At 39.1% G+C, this 17200-nt stretch overlaps 1 protein-coding gene across 1 annotated transcript in view; it reads left to right on the plus strand.

Annotated features, from left to right (window-relative positions):
• Positions 1 to 12: 12 nt before the first annotated feature.
• Positions 13 to 17200, plus strand: part of LOC140227674 (HEAT repeat-containing protein 6-like) — an 88303-nt gene continuing 71115 nt past the window's right edge. Inside the window, exons 1-16 of the mRNA XM_072308090.1 lie at positions 13 to 192; positions 1272 to 1376; positions 2101 to 2241; positions 2950 to 3065; positions 3699 to 3813; positions 5263 to 5358; positions 6102 to 6337; positions 7330 to 7570; positions 8101 to 8300; positions 9187 to 9316; positions 10353 to 10452; positions 10964 to 11504; positions 12322 to 12487; positions 13357 to 13464; positions 14855 to 14980; positions 15799 to 15921. Coding sequence (XP_072164191.1) covers positions 28 to 192; positions 1272 to 1376; positions 2101 to 2241; positions 2950 to 3065; positions 3699 to 3813; positions 5263 to 5358; positions 6102 to 6337; positions 7330 to 7570; positions 8101 to 8300; positions 9187 to 9316; positions 10353 to 10452; positions 10964 to 11504; positions 12322 to 12487; positions 13357 to 13464; positions 14855 to 14980; positions 15799 to 15921 — 2709 coding nt within the window. The 5' untranslated portion in view covers positions 13 to 27. The remainder of the gene's footprint in view (positions 193 to 1271; positions 1377 to 2100; positions 2242 to 2949; positions 3066 to 3698; positions 3814 to 5262; positions 5359 to 6101; positions 6338 to 7329; positions 7571 to 8100; positions 8301 to 9186; positions 9317 to 10352; positions 10453 to 10963; positions 11505 to 12321; positions 12488 to 13356; positions 13465 to 14854; positions 14981 to 15798; positions 15922 to 17200) is intronic.

Genomic DNA, 17200 nt, shown 5'->3' on the forward strand with positions numbered 1-17200 from the left:
TGTGGAGTGAATTGACACCGCGCCGCGATGGACCGCAGCTTCATTTCTGAAGAACGTCAGAAATTTAGGAGTTGCTGCGCCAAACTTCGACAGCTTGTTCCAGCTAGAGATGAAGACACTCGAAAAACACTGAATTCACTGTTAGATGAATTGAATTCTCTTGATTACTCGATACATGGGCTGATTGACGAGGTAAGTGAATGCGAGACTGTGGCTAGTATCGGTCCGATGCGTGCATTTTCGTGTAAGCAATTTGTAGCATAACAATTCCACAATCCATATCCATCCAGTTCCACGTATAATTTTAAAAGAAAACCTAGAAATACACAATTGTAAACTTATGCGGACATCACAATGACTCCTGTAAGAAGACATTACACAGCAGTACATTGTTATGATATTTTTTCTTTGTTTATATTTTATTGTATGTTTCTTTTTATATGACTCCAATAAATGTTAAATTTGTATCAAATGTAAATTTTATTAAAATTTTAACTTTTACGCCTTACTGTTAGACGGGAACTAGGCCTATCTTTATTAATATAGGCCTACGCGTTTGAATTGATGCTCTCAAGTTCATGAATGTTACAATAATTGTCATTTTTATAGGTCTCTATGATATAAATTCTTCTGTTTATAGACTTTAGATTTAAGTGTTTATTATCATATTATTTTCCATTTATGTTGTCTGGAGTGTTGAGCTGGTTGAACTAAAGTAAGTGTGTGTGTGTGTGTGTGTGTGTGTTTTACGAGATTTTTTTTTTTTTTTTTTGGGGGGGGGGGGAAGGGGAGGGGGAAGATTAGGTTGTCAATACCTGTCCTTCATCATTTCAATTAAAGAATACAAATGGTGTGTTTTGCAATTTCAGACCCGTTGCCAAATGGTAGAATAAACTTTGTATGCTTTCCATCTACAGTAAATCAGTTGCTTAAAAAAAAAAATATTGATTTCAGTGATAAGCACTGAAATATTTCATAATGAATTTTCATGACACTTGTAGTTACATGTAGCTTACTGAATGCAACTTTATGATGAATAGAAATCATAGATATATGTATGGCATTAATTTTCCTGAGTATTCTAGGATGTAACTATGAATTTGTTAAAAGAAAAACATACACAAATTTCTAACACTACTGAAATTTAGATTTGTTGAGGAATTCTTGACACCTTGCATACATTTTCTGTTCCACATAAAATGCCATAAGCCACTTGTTAATGCTGGATTTTTATGCCCATCTTCATGATTCTGGCTGTTCTCAATAACCAGGATGCAGGTCAAATCCTGTGCCAGGCGTGTCGTCTGGTCCCTCTCCATGACAACCTCTTGGTTACCAAGGTGTGCCAGCTCATTGTCATCATCACTCATCAGAAGGTGAGATGCACCACCATTTGAATTTTAATGAAAAAAAAAATTAATTGAAAATTATGCAATGTTTTTCCTTGTATAGTACTTTATTGGACCTTCATGTTTAGATTTTGAGGTGACAAGTAAATAGCAGCATTTGTTCTACAAAGGAAATGAGTGTCATTTGTGTTTCAGTTTTTATCTCGAAGCAAAATAATGTTCTTCATTGTTATTGTGTTACATTGTGCGCCAATATATGTAAAACCAACTTTATGTCAGTGTTTGATGCAGTTGTTTGTAGATATTTTAATCATTCCCCCCCCCCCCCCCGAAATATGTATTATCCCTTTCTTCTGTGAGGAGCTCATAGTCAAATCAAATGTTCTTCTTTCAGGCTTTATGAATTTTCAAAAAAATTACCAAAGTGAGACATTTAATTGTGAACACATTTTTTTTTGTGTGAACTTTTGTGAAAAACTTTTTGTTTGTTTGTTATATGGCTAGAGAATTCAACAGATCCATGTAACTCCTAGAAGGTGTCATTCCACCACTTTTCTCTAAAAAAGGTCATGGATGATAGATGCAGTAGAGGCTGAATCAAAATGAACCAAAAATGAACTGCCAGTAGAAGATATGAATTCAATCAGAGTAAGCTATTGTTGAAATTATGCATGACAGGGTTTTGCATGAAAGTGTGCAAAAATCCAGGCATAGCATGAGAAATACTTTGTTCCTTCATATCACTTGTTAGGTGAAACTGTCAAAGCCGACAGTAGGAGCCTTGCTGGAGTTTGTGGTTGGAGTGAGTAAACAGTGTGTGGAATGGATGCTGCCTGACACACTCAGGGCTCTGGGTGCTGTCATCTATGAAAATGGACCTAAGTGTGAATCTGTAAGTACATGGCCTAGTCGGTAGAGCACCAGGCTAGCAATCCCGAGGTCTCAAGTTAGAATCCCGATGGAATCCAATTTTCTTTGCTCATTTTTTCACTAATACAAATTACATACAGTGATATGAATGAAAGACTCTGATGTGGACAGAATTGCATATCACTAAAAAAAAAAGAAAAACAATTCAAGAAGAAGAAAAGATGAATGAAAAGTCAAATGAAAAGTCAAATATACATCACAACATCTTTATGTCATGTAGGTCATCCTCAGCATTGAGTTTTTGGTTTTTGGCTTGTTTTGTTTTGTACACTCGTGTTCCTAGAAATGAAGTAAAAATAAGCAAATAGGTAATTAAGTAATTCTTAGGGAGTGCAGCTGCTCTCTCTTTGGAACAGCCATTAATTCTAAGCATTTTTTTTTTTCACTCTACTCAGCTCTGTTTTTTTAAGTGTATTGCAGTTTTAATGTTTTTTTCCTTCATAAGAAAATTTGTAGCTCTGTTTTTTTTTTTTTTGCATCCTACTGCACTACACATAAATGGTTTTGAAGTTGAATCTCTCATTTTCTGTTGCTATTTCTTCATCACCACCTGTTCCCGCATGTTTGAGTGATAGGTGTATTGTTATTATGACATTCAATCATGCACGTGGTTTTGTGAGCCAACAAGAAGACTGGTATTCCTTTCTGTGTTCTTTATTCCTGCATCAAGTTTCTAGAAGAGCTGCTGATGCCATCTCCTCAAGGTTTGCTCCAGAGGATGGTGCAGTCATCAGACCAGGAGGTTCATCGGACAGCCATCCTGTGCATCGCCAATGCCTGCATGAAGTAAGACTCACTATTATCAGTTCTTGGCATCTACTGTGCATGCTGATATTTAGCGTGCAGATATCTATGTGTATGGCAGTGGATCGGATGCTTTCACAAGTTATAACTTCATGTTTTGTGGTCAATTATTATCATCATGATAATTGCAGCAAAAGAAAAAAATAACCACAGCATAAATTAGACCATTTCACTACACATGCAAAGGAGATGCCTCAAGTATCAAGGCAGTAACAAGAAATCTATGAATGCATCCAACTTATATTCATACATTCACTATACAAAATTGTACATAATGAACTGACATTTTATACCTGTATTTATGTTAGTATGGGCACCATTTCATGAATGTTGAATAGACTTGAAGTTTTCAGACTATAACAATCACCATAGTAACAGTCAATGACCAGACCTTCTAAACCAATCAAAACCAAGGATTTTACTGAAATTGTCAGAGACTGACAACTCGTCAGGGCTGACAACCTTCACGAAACGGTGCCCTGACGGCCAATGCCACCTTTGAGTGTAAATATATTGGACTAAGTGAGTCTGTAAACGCAGGGTTTGTGCCATGAAGAAGAGTGTTCCATCATCCACCTGTTTTCCATTTTTTCCATTATTCCTGTGGCCTACAAGGAGCGATGATGGACAAGTCATTGATGAACGCTTGCTGAGTCTCAGTTTTGATGTCATGGTCGCCAGCCTCCATGCCCCCAAGCCCGCTGGATGTGATGACTACACACATGTCAGGGTTTGTAATCACATCCAAACACATCATCACTGATAGCTACTTGCACGCAGTGACAATAGCCTATGGGCTTACAGACTCTTTAAGAAGATTTGTCAACAACTTACTTTCTATTTTACATTATCCAAAGTGGAAACCATTATATAGTAGCCTCCTCGAGTGACGACAATTAGGTGTCATAGAAAAATGATTCATCAAGTTCAAGATTACACCACCTTTAAGATTTGCAATGGGAAGTGAAAATGTGAACATGTGTTCATTCCCTGTAACTGTGTTTTCTTGATATGATTAAGTCGTAGTAATCTACTAACTCCCTAAAGGAGAGAATGTTTCATTTTCTTTGAAGTTATCCCAGTTAGCATATTTGTATAATGTGGCTCTTAATGTGCATACTTTTGTGTTTACATTAAAAGGACAGCTACAGTGGATAATCACAGCATCAACTGAATTGTGAAGAACATTAAGGTGTAAGTAAGGTTTAAAGAAAATGCTAATGCATAATCGGCATTCCACATTCGGTTAAAGTATGGTGAACGAGACATTAAAATCAAGAAAATCATATAAGAGAAGGTGTCAAAGCAGAGGGAAATGTCTCCTAAAAAAGATTCTTAATGTGACTTATTAAAAGATATTCGCCCCACTGAGAAATCGTGAGTTTAAACTGACTGATTTGCTTCACCGATATTCGCTCCGGAACAGCCGTCTTTTTCGAGCCCTAAAATATGACGTCATGAAATGAACAAAACCCTTTACGAGTGCAGCGGGATATCGAGGCCGCCGTTCATAAAGCACGTATTTCGTGGTGAGCGGATGCAATATCTGACCTGTATTTAGTCGCCTCTGTTTTCTAGGCTGAGACATTAAAATGTCCAATTGTTACCTTATATTGTACGGAAAGACTTTGAGTTTGACATCGAGAGTGAATTTAGTGATGACAGTGACAATGACACTGATAGTGACAGTGGCAAAGTCGGAGTGGTAGAAGAAGCGAGGGAGAGGCGACGGATATGGAAGGCCGCCGCGGACACAACTCGTTTGGGGCGTACATGGAAACGGGCACACTGCCTCTCCATACGTATGCCCCAAACGAACCACGTTCGCAACGGCCCTCCATAGACAGAGCCCACTGTGTGGATGGAGTGGTAGCACAGCGTACATTTCGTGACGTCATAATTTTGGTCACCAAAATTTCGCCGTCAGATCGGGTTCTGGTGGTCTAAAAAGAGTCTCAAAACACCATCTCTCCATCGTTCTGGAGACGTTTTTACCTTCTGAAAGTCAATTATTCATATTCCTAGAGACGTAAGCTTTCCAGAAATGTATAAATCACCTTGCTTATGATTATCGTCCTTTTTTTTCTCGTTCACCATACTTTAAAGTCAATGCAAAAGCAGTTACAAACTGATTATCCCCGTCTAGTTTTTCATTCCAATGTTTTGATTTGTATCACAGCTGTTACTAGGAATTCTTCGGGGTCTTCAAAATATTCTCTCAGCTCAGAAGAATATCCACCTTGACCAGCTTGGAGCCATCTTGGCTGCATTGAAGGTTAGTCTGTGTAATCAGAGCTGGTTGTGTCTATTGGTCCCTTGGGTGCTATACAGCCACATCAAACAGCAACCCTACACTGATCTAATTATGAGTAGTAGTGCACAAAGTTTCCTTGCAGAATACAATCACTACTGCTTTTTCTTTCTTTCCAGCTAGTGACGATCATCTTCCTTTTTCCCTCTGTACCTGGTTGATCTCTAGCATTTTGCAGACTGATCAATTTTATGTTGCTTGACATTTCACCTGTGTTAACAGCATGTAGAACTTGGCTCGTTTTTCATGATGTTATTTGTATAGAACCCAATCAAAATGTTGCAATGAAGGGTTAGATTGAATCTCTTTGAAGTACAGACTTTGAAGTACAGATCAAGATTGCCATGGCTAATGATTTAAAAATGCAAAACTCTGATTAGATTCTCATGCTACATGAATTTCAGTGAACTTCACTTGTTTGTAAGTTTGAAGATGATGGTATTTGTGTGCAGTGTTCAGTATCTTCCTAAATATCTTTGTGTTAACTACTTTTACAATAGTTCTGTTGAGCACAAAATCAATGAAAACATCTCCATTGCAGAATATCCTCCATTTATATCATTCATAAACAAAGAAAATAAGTGAACTGATTATTTATTCATGGACATTTTGACAACTTTGGGTGAAATAGGGCACCAACAGTGTATAAATTGAAATTCATTTCAGGTGTGAATGACATATTACTTTTTCCTTCTCTTTCATAACAGAGTTATTCTCTGTATGGTCTACCAGGGATTGGCACCAACCTCCAGATCCCCTCCACCCTGTTTCCCTCCTCCCTCTACCAGCACCTCACCAATCCCTCGCCCTCCAAACCCAGTGCACCAAAGGGTGAGGATGGTGGGGAAAATCCAGAGGGGAGGGGAACAGGAGGTGGAACGCCAAAGTCATCCTCAGGGAAAAAGAGCAAGAAGAGAGGAGGAAGGAGGCAGCAAGAGAAAGAGTGAGTTAATATCTGATTAGATAAGTCATCAAGGTTTCATGGAGTTAACTCCTAGTGTGCCAGAAGAGAAGTATTCTAAGACCAGTGTCAAGTTGATTAAAGAGCATCTTACGTCTGAAATTTAAATTTGAGAATGGAAAGAATTCTTATAAAGCAGCCTTTGATTGGTCATCATAATATCTTACATCACTCATAATTCAATGTATAATAATTCAAAACAGCTGCCATTTTGTGTGTGTGTGTGTGTGTGTGTATTGTGAGGGGGATTTTGTCACTAACATATTTTGCGTATTTTAATTTGTGCAAGTTAGAACCATTGAGAAATTATAGAATGTGTGTGTTTAGAGGGATACTTCAGGATCAGGGGGTATTTCATGAAGCGTTTTGTCCAACAAATTTGTCAGACAAATTTGCCCTCAGCCAATCAGATGCAAGGATTTCATTAGCTTGTAACAGTTTGTCAGAAAAATGTCCGACCAAAACGCTTCATGAAATGCCCCCAGGTGTACGTTTGTATGCAAGAAGGTTCCATGCAGTTTCAGGATGTTGTTCCTGCAACAAATAAGTACATGTATATTGGTTTGAGTTTCAAGTCGGGATATCGCGATGTGATAATGATTAGTCATATATTTCATTTCACATGTGTGAGACATATGTTTAATCTTTGTGCGAAGAGATTGTCTTTAAAGTGGGTGATACTCTGTGGTTGTTTAGGTACATGTACTTGAGGTAAGATACCCCACCTGAAACACTGAAGAGTAAAAAAGAAAAAAAAAAAAGAAATATATAAATCTCCAATATAAAATCATCAATAGGCAAGAAGACTTGTCTGGCCTGCTTAATTCAACAAACCTCTAAGAATACTGTTCAGCAGGTTTTAATAATCCCTGAAAACAAACAGGTATGTCTGATAGTCATCTGACATGTTTTATAACCTGAAGGGAAGATATCTTTAAGAGATGTCCTAAAATTTCATCACATTCACCACACAGGCAGAAGCAAACGGAGAGGCAGGCGGAAAACTCCAAATCACAGGGAGTAAGGTCGACTGATGGCACAGACTCTGATGGCTCTTCCAGTCAAGATGCGCTCTCCTTCTGGCCAAACTGGGGCAGGGTCAGCAGCTCAGAGTCAGAATACTCAGACTCTGAGGGAGCACAGGTCTCCAAACTCAAGTCTGCTTCATCAAAGGTCCGCCAGGCGGCCTTGGGATGCCTTCACAGTGTAGTCAAGGTACTTTGCATACTGTAATTTAGATGTAAATTGTAATTTTTCCGTTCACAGTAGAGACAAGAAGTTTGGGCTTTGTTTTACATTGAGACGGTGTTCATGAATGCAGTATGTTCCTGCAGATAGATTCAAGGCAAACGCAAGGACAAGAAATGAAAGAAAAAAAAAGAATGTTATAACCATTGAGAAATTTTAAAGAGCAATTCACTTTTTGAATACAAGAATGTGGATAGCATTTGAATTTCATACTGGTTTCCTTAATTTTTTTGGTGGTGTTGCAGTGGTGAACAGACAAGAGACAATGATCAAGGCAATAGAATCTACAGGACATATGGTATTCTTTTTTATTCTTATCCCTCTGTAGATATGAGGTAACATAGTCAGCTGGTGTAAGTGTCATAAATCTTCATACCAAAGTTTAGACAATTCATGGTTTTGTTTAATCTGTGCATAAACAGCCTTTGTGCTGGTAATATGGCATAAAACCATCACCATCAAGAAAAAAAAAATGTCCTTTGTATTCCTGTACACAGAACACCGACAAGAGGCAGATGTTTGGCTACTGGTCAGCATTCATACCAGACGCTCCACCTGGCTCAGGACCCCACAGTCCCCAGACCCTGTTCACTTGTATGCTGAAAGACCCTGCTCCCAAGGCCAGAGTGGCCAGTGTAGCAGTCCTTATGGCATTACTGGATGGCTCCAAGCAGTTTCTCGTCGCAGCTGATGATCGGTAAACTTAACCTGGTCTTCTAAACATTAAAGCAATTAACAACTTTGTACATGATTTCTTTATGAGCTTAGCATCCCTCTTTACAACCTATTGGAATATCTTTTACAACTCATGAAATTTTCTTCTTTTTTTTTTCATTGTAGATCTTATTGAAATTCCTGCATCAATTCAGCCATATTCTGTGAAATATGATCAGAGATTTCAGTTGGCATGCATGAAAATTAAGTCATCAATTGCAACCTCTGTACAATAAATACTGTCAACCCATTTGCATTTCCCAAATTGTGCTTCTCAAGGAATATTTTGGCAAGCAGCTCCTCCACTATGATGGAGCAAATCCGTAATTTGGCATTGCCATCACTTGTTGTGCTTGCTAGAGTTGCACATGGTTCATGAATAACTCCTTTTTAAACTGAGTATCAGTTAACTTCCGGATACGCCCCAGATGCACACCTATTTTGCTATCCTTTTGTTTTGTTTTGTTTTTTATTTCAGGCAATGTGAATGATTTCTTCTTGTCTGTTTTACATTTCATTTTTAGTGCATGTACATAATTATATCTTATCTCTCCTTTCAGTTTTGTGACCCATGTCCAAGTGTTCGGCTCATGTTATGCTCCCTGGTTGTTGTTGTTATTGTTGTCGTTGTCATTGTTGTCGGTTGTTGTCGGTTGTTGTTGTTGTTGTTGTTGTTGCTGCTGCTGCTGCTGCTGCTGCTTCTGTTGTTGTTGTCTTCATTCTTTTTCATGCTTTTGTTTGTTTGTTTGTTTGTTTTTATTTATATATTTTTTTAACAGTAGCCCTTCCTCTCTTCTGTTAATCCTGCAAGCTAAGAATTCCAAAGACTAATTCTTATGACGTTCATTGTATGTATATTTGCCACACAGGGTCCAGAAGAGGACTTCCTTCACCCCATTCTCCCTCACCCTGGCCTGTACCATCAAGGAGATCCACCGGAGTCTCCTGCTAGCCTTGGTGGCTGAGAGCTTCCACACCACCATCACTCAGATCATCAAGGTGAGCCTTGTCTCCTAGCAACGAGGCAATGTCCATCCCTTGAGGTTTCCTCATCCTCTGGCTGCTGACTGCCCAGGGTCTAGTGTATAGAGTACTGATGTGGTGACGTTATAGCCATTCATTGCCATGGAAACTGGTTCTAAACAACCTCATGTAGCCCGATTATACTGTAAAACACAATATTTTCGCGGCATGAAATTTTCGCGAATTGGAGCTGACGGCCTTTCTTGTGGCATGAAATTTTCGCGAGTTGCCTCTAACATTCAATGCGTATAGTGTAGACAAGAACTTTCATGTGCATTTTAATTTCGCGAATCTTGGCTCTTGCGAATTCACGAAATTAAAATGTACGCGAACATTCCTCGTTATACAGTATGTGAATGCAGCAGTTGCTACCCATGCTCATACCCTATTCCAACCCACTACCTGATACATTGTGCAAGGACAATCTTGTTTGGAATCAGCACTAGAGTTAGAACAAAAGGCTGACATCATTCCCTTGGCGCTCGATACCATTTAGGGTCATAACAGCTCCTTTGATGTACAGATTTTGAATATGAATATATTTTCTTTCAGTGAGGACAATTACCAAAATGAAAGAGAAGTACATGGCCATCATTATACATGCTTACTTCCTATTCGAGAAAAGAGAGCATATCTGTAGAGAATAATGTTACATTTCTTTCTATTTTTTTTATATGTAAGTTACAGTAATTTATCAGAGGAATTCAAGTAAATCTGTAAATGTCTTTAGTGTATGATCAGATACTGAAACAAAATCATTGAGTGGACTTTTCTTGTATAAGCCAGGAGGAAATTTCATTTTTGAAGATTTTGTCATGAGAGTGTTATCAAACATTTGACTCAAATATTTCATGAACTTGAGCTTTACTTGACATTGATATCCTATGTTTTGCAGATGATATTTTCCATTCTGCTACAGTGTAGGTCCAAGAATCTAGGATACGATTTCATCTTATCTGGAGGTGTCTCATTTGTTGTTTCATTCCCTCATCATTTTGAATTGTGCCCTCAGTGTCTGTCCATGCTGGCCATGAATGTTCCCTACAATCACCTTGAGGAAGGTCTCCTAACAAGGATCATCAGGGGACTTAAGCCCTTTTTCTGTCATAGAGGTGAGTTCTCTTAGCTGGCTTGGAAATGGGGGAGGGGGAGGGATTGCTTCATGGTTGACAATGTTAGGGCTGACACTGAATTAGACCACTGGACATTTCCATTTTGATGATTTTTCATTGTGCATCGCCATCGACTCCAAATCCAAGCATCTCTTAAACTGAGAATTCTCCTGCCTGGAATTCCAGGCAAACTGGAGACTGATATCACACAAACATATGCATATCACGCAGTGGTCCTTAAAACTGGGATCTAGCTCTAGGGTTATAGATGCTCTGGTGCTCTCTTAGCCTTATTTTTGAGCATAATTATATGGCAAAATAAAGTTAGGCAGGAGAAGGCTAAATTTTAAAGCAGGAGAAAGTACATCTCAACCTCAAGATTCACAGCTACATGTAGAGTGGGAGAATGAATTGTTGGAATGAGCTATGTATGCATATAAATGAAAATTATTAAAACAATGGAAGGAAGGCCCATCTGTTAGCATTCCTTTACTGTAATTCTCCCACACAGACAGCAACGTAAGAACGGCTTGCCTGACATGCATCGGGGCAGTCCTGGCAGCCAGCCCTCCCCTTCCAGAGGTCACCAGACTGCTGGAGAGCAGCGATCCTCCCCGTATGAGCGGCTCCAGTACTCTCAGGGCCCTGCTTCAGGCTGCCCAGGCTGAGAACAGCGGGGAGGCGGGGATGTTCCAAGACAGCAGCCCTCTCAACACACCGAGGGAGGAGGTTAACGTCTTGGAATGCTTCCAGGGCCACACCGGTCCTAACACCAATGGTCCGTCCAGTGAAGTCGGGAGTGACCCCAATTCCGGACCCCCTCAAATCGCAATAAGCCAAGCTGCGGACGGGCTTTCATCGCTGTCGATGGAGAGTGGGAGAGACTCTATGAATGTTGGAAGTGATGAGAGGACTGCATCCACAGGTGGTTGCCAGGTTACCAGAGGCAGTGGGGAGGAAGGAGCACAGATGTCGTGGCTGGTCAAGTTTTGCAGCGATGTGTGTCTACCTGTTGAAGTGTCTGAAACTCCATCTTTAAATCAGAGTCAGAGGTAGGGCTAGAGTGGGATGTATTCTCATAAGATCTCTTTTTCTCCTTTATTTGAAGTTTCTCACATGGCATCATGAGTTGACATTTCACATTTGTTAATTAGGATCATATAAATATTCTTTGTTGCTGTATATTATTGTCCTTTTTTAGAAGCATTTAGTTTACTTACTCTTTGAAAACCTGCTGTTTGCTGAGATCAACATTCCTTGGTTAAGTTACAAAGAGAAACCAAAGGGAAAGCCTGCATTGATTTCCATGCAGTATACAGTAATGTTGTTGTTGGGTTTTTTTTTTCTGAATATCTGTGATACTGCTTTCCTTACCATCCCAAATTTTGAAATGATTATTGAAAAGGAATTTTATGTTTGGTAATCAGATTGCACTTTGCATCTATGACTTCATGGAGATACTTATTCTAAAACTTAATCAACATTTTCAAATGCAAAAGCAACTGCAAAATTTATGTACAAAGCAAGAAATTATTGAGGACATTAGAGCCAAATGAGACTGGTGTACATACATACTCAAATCATAGAACAAGCAATGCACCAGAAAGTGTTCTTAAGATGAGTTTATTATGTCTTTTCTCATAGGAATGTGATATGATTACAATATTCATTTATTTATATACTTATTCATTGATTTACTTCTTCTTTTTTTTTTTCATTTTCTAGATATTCAACCATAAATAAAACACGTCTTCAGAACTTGTCTAGCTTACATGTAGTGCAGAGTAACAGCAACAGAAGAATTTTGCAAACAACCAAAGAGAGTGATGCATAATCATTACATCTGATATCATTTTCCCACTATTCCAGGACTTCCACAGAGTCCCTACCGGTCCGGATCGAGTCTCTTCAAGTGCTGACCCAGCTGGTCAAAGGTTACTTCCACGTCGTTCGCAGCATCCTGCCCTACACCACCCAGGTCATCATTGGCTGTCTGGCGGACAAGGACTCCCAGATACAGCTGCACAGTCTCAAGGTAAGGATATCCTGAGGTCATGTGACTTCTCCCCCTCAGTCAGGTGGTTGGAATAGACTGCCTGTACCCCATGATATGCGGCATGGTAGCTATTCTTTGCATGAAATTATTCATCCTCTACAGATAATAAAATGAAAACACTACTGCAAGAAGACCATCACATATCATTTATGTGATACATGAGTTCATTACTGGAAGTGCCCATGAGATTCTTGCATGAAACCTCACTCAGCATCATTTGTTGCCTGGTAGTAGCTCACCCTCACTGTGCTCAGTTCCCTTATCAGCACATCTACTGTAAAAGTGGAAATTTTCGCGGTGTTGAAGTTTTCGCACATATCGCGCAACCAGAAACTAGAGCGAAAATAAAAGCGCGCGAATATTTTTGCTTGCCGTATGTTCTAGTAGTTGATATCTTGATTCTGTGGGATTAAAAACACGCAAAACTCTTCTTGCCAGGCTGAGCGTGAAAAACTAGTCGCACAAAAATATCCACTTTTACCGTATTAGCATCCCTTCTTTACCAAGTAACCTAGGAGACCCAAAACTAAATGTTCCTGAATAAAAAGTGCATGTGAACCTAGCAACCCATGTTTTGTCACATTAGCCTGCATGTAAGACTGTAAGACTGTCTCATTTTTACATCTGTGTGCACCTGTCTAAACTTCTCCTTGTCTATCTATGTCTGTGTGTGGTGTGTGTTTTTTGTTTTTTTTTTTTTTGGGGGGGGATATTTTGCTTTCTCTTTCCATTTTTCCCAGAGGGGAGATTGATAACTCACGACCATGAATTAATAGGCATGTAAAAGCTGAGTGCTCGAGTACATTTTTGGTTAAAGATGTTGTTTGCCTGGTATGTAACCCGTTTAGGTCCTGGAGGAGCTTGGTAAAGCCATGTTGGATCAGCTGGACCAGGAGACAGAGAAGACAAGCACTGTTAAGCTCCAGGACCCCCTACAGCCTCAAGAGGTAAGATTTGTGACTCCTTCAGGGAGTATTAATTTTCATCCCTAATGGGAGTGTCTATGGCAAGGGGGGGGGAGGGGGTGGTGTCCCTTTCAGGGGTTACTGGTTCAGAGAGCATGCCTCTTGTCATTGAAGTAGGAAGCAAGAATTAGCTGCATTGTACTTGTACCGAGAATAACTCCTGGAAGTTTGTTGTTGTTGTGGGGGGGGGGGGGGAATAGGGGAGATGCATTTATTTCTGTTACCCTTTTTCCTTTTTAAGTCAGTCTGAAGAAATGTTATCAACTCTTTATGTGCCATGGTGTAAACCCCCTGAGTGCCACATCATTCTGAGACTGCTACGTAGTCATGGTTTGGGAAAATATTCTGTTTTTCAAATCTATATGTAACTTTCATAGATTTTTATTACCCTGGACATGTAGTGAGTAAAGTTGTAGAGAAAATACCAAGCTTTGCTATGATGTATAAATTGTATGAAAAATCTATGACTGTTTTTCTTTCAAATGACTAGTAGTTACACTATTGTAGAGACATAATGTTTGCACACAAAATAGTGACAGAATCTAAGAATTTATTTGCAAATCAAGCAGGAAACACTGCTTGATAGTCAATCACCACATAAAATGCAAGCTACATGTGACAGGAATGGAATCAAGAGAAACACTTTCATTGTACTCTGGCATCTGGCGATTTATTGATCGGTTTGTGCGGTATTGTGCGTTTGAGCAGAATATGTGAACTTGGCACACTTATGACTGAGTCGGGCATGCGAACATGGCACATAAAGAGTTAAGTGTATTACATTTCTAGAGGCAGGCTTAAATAAATGAGGTCATTTACGTGAAGGAGTATTTTTGTGTCAGGTGTCAATAATCATATGTGATGTTTAATCATTTGACATTGTGAAAATGAAAGGATAAATTGAAACCTAACAGCTATTACACTGGTGGTATGCAGTCACTAAAACTAGTCATACAGATGTACAAAATTTGCATTATGGTATTTGAATGCTCTGATACTGTTTTCATTCTGCATAATTCCAAATTTCTTTCAGAGCCAACAGTGTGTGAGCAGTTAGAATATACAAAGTTTTTTGACACCTGTACACCACATTTCAGCAAATAAAATTTGAATGCAAATCATGCAACTGAAGTGATTAATGACATCACTGTCTAGTAGCCCAAGTCAACTTCAAGGGAGCTGATAAAATGAGATATACATAGAAAGTGCAATATAATAGAAAATATCTATAAATGGATCTTAATATGTATTGAAAGTCTTATACGTCACAACAACAAAAAAACAGACTTGAATATGAACTCAACACAAAGCAGACCTGGTTCTGCATTGTTTCTAAATATTGCTCCCTCTCATTTTGTGACAATTACTGCAGGCCCAGGAGGTGTGGATCCCTCTGCTCTGTGGCCCACTGCCTGGAATCCTTCAGGATTCCTCCAACAGTGTCCTGCAGGCCTGTGCCTGTGACTGCATAGGAACCATCGGACCTCGGGTCTTCCAGCTCCTAGAGGTGTGACTCCAGGATTCTTTACAATCTTTCTTGTATATATCCAGAGACATTCAGGATTTATGGCAGTCAGCTTCACATTTTTGTAGCCACCAAGTATAAAAATTTGGCAAAATTTTATGTAGTACTACGCGTACAGGATTTTGTGAAATAGTTTTGAAATGTGCAGGTTTTGCATTTGATATCCACAAATTTGAATAAGAGAAAATAGAATAAAGAATATAAAAACAAAGAATACACTGTATATACAAAGAATGCAATATATCTTACCTAAATTGTAAAATTATTATTTTAACATGACATGTGTAACATTCAAGTACCTCCCCAAATTTGATTTGGATGTGTGGGTGTTGGAATCCATGCATCAGAAAGCAACTGAGTAAACAATATTTTGAGGTGTATTTTTTTCCATTTTCATGGCATATTGGACACAAGCCTGAGATGTAGTGAAGCGAAATCAACGATTCCATGTATTTTTTTTGTAACGTGTAGTTAATGCTACTGGTTTGGCCACTTTGTAAGATTCTGCAAAATAGCACAGCGATATCTTAGCATTACATCACCATGTGACAAGGAGCTTGTGATCTTTAATAGGTGACATGACATTTGCTCCTGCAACTGTTGCTCCAGTCTTATTCTCTCCAAGGACTTTGGGTTAGGGTTAGGGTTGTGATAGGATTTTAGGTTTAGTTTGATGTGAGAATTAGGGTTATATTTGTGGGTAGAATTTATGTTTGGCTTTATGCGTAGTGTGCAGATATTTTATGGGCGCAATTGTCACAGGAGCAAATGTCCTGGAACCTCTTTGATAATCCCACCAGGTGAGGCATCGAGTCCTGTGCATCACGCTACTGCTTGGTCTAAGTAACGAGGAGGACTATCGGGTGAAGGCAGCCTCAGTCAGGGCTTTGGGCGTGTTTGTCCTCTACCCTTGCCTCAGGCAGGTAAGAGCACAGATCTTGCATTCATGGAATGAAAAGATACTATAAAGAGTGGAAATCTTCAAGAGGTAGAAATGTCTGCATTTCACGCATAGTGAAGCTAGCGCAAAAATAAAAGTGCATGAATTTTTCACTTGTTTATGTAATGTGATTTTTGTAATTTGATTTGATTTCAAGGTAGGTATAATGGTACAGTAGGGATATAACTGCGATGTTATTTGTAGTTTTATACATGTTTGCTAGTCCTGTAGCATAACTTAAGTTGTTGTTTAAATACAGACCAGTTACCTTTTACCGCAATATGTGCTGCCAATTCCCATAGCCGCCTGGGAGTGGCTAGCTGGTTAGAGCGCTTGCTCAATTGTCATTACCGTCGGTGAAACTAAAATCATGCAAACATCAATTTACTTGGCCAAGCGCGAAAAACTACCTGCGTGTGAAATTCCACTTTTAGAGTACTGTATGACAGCACTTGCAACTAAATTTAGGGGGTGGACATAATGTTGATTACATCTTAAAACTAAATATTATGGATAATGAGAATCGGCAAATGATTTCCCTATAGCCCATCAGGGCAATAATGATGGCAGAAACTTACACTGTGCCAAGCAGCTATATATTAGTAATTGCTATAGATCATGTCACAGTGCCTGTAGAAATTTCCACAAATCTAATGTAAGCTCTTTTTGTAGTTTGTGCTTTTTGCTGGTACTCTTCCAAGGTAGAATAAAACAACAAGTTAATGATGTGTTAAAGTCATCTGTGAACCACGTGATTGTCAGAAAAAAAAACAAACAAACAAACAAACAAACAAAACTTTACACTACCCCATCACATAATTGTATTGTGCTGCATAGTCCAGTGCACTCTGTACCAAATCATACACCTGAATACACTCCTGTTCAGTGATGACAAAAAGCCTCATGGGTTGATAACCTCTGTCAGGACAATACCCTTTGATCAGTTATTTGCATCAGAGAAAGAACCCCCCCCCCCCCATGTTCTTCATACAAGCAGGCACAGTGTAAAGTTAGCATTATCTTCATCACCATCCCTCTCAAATCATTCAGTTTTCTCATAGTGCCCATTTGCTTGAATTGGGTAGAAATAATATCTTAAATTTATGCAGTGTGACTTTAGTTGCATGAAGGAGTAGAAAATCACTCAGAGAACACAGACCTCCATCAAGCAGCTCACTTCCAGCCATGTACATATGGTGCTAAAGTGGCCATATTTCCCAGTGATAAGGAATCCTTTTTAGTGTCTCTATCTTAGCTTCCTG

Source organism: Diadema setosum, chromosome 4, assembly GCF_964275005.1.
Source record: "Diadema setosum chromosome 4, eeDiaSeto1, whole genome shotgun sequence".
Taxonomy (NCBI): Eukaryota; Metazoa; Echinodermata; class Echinoidea; order Diadematoida; family Diadematidae; genus Diadema; species Diadema setosum.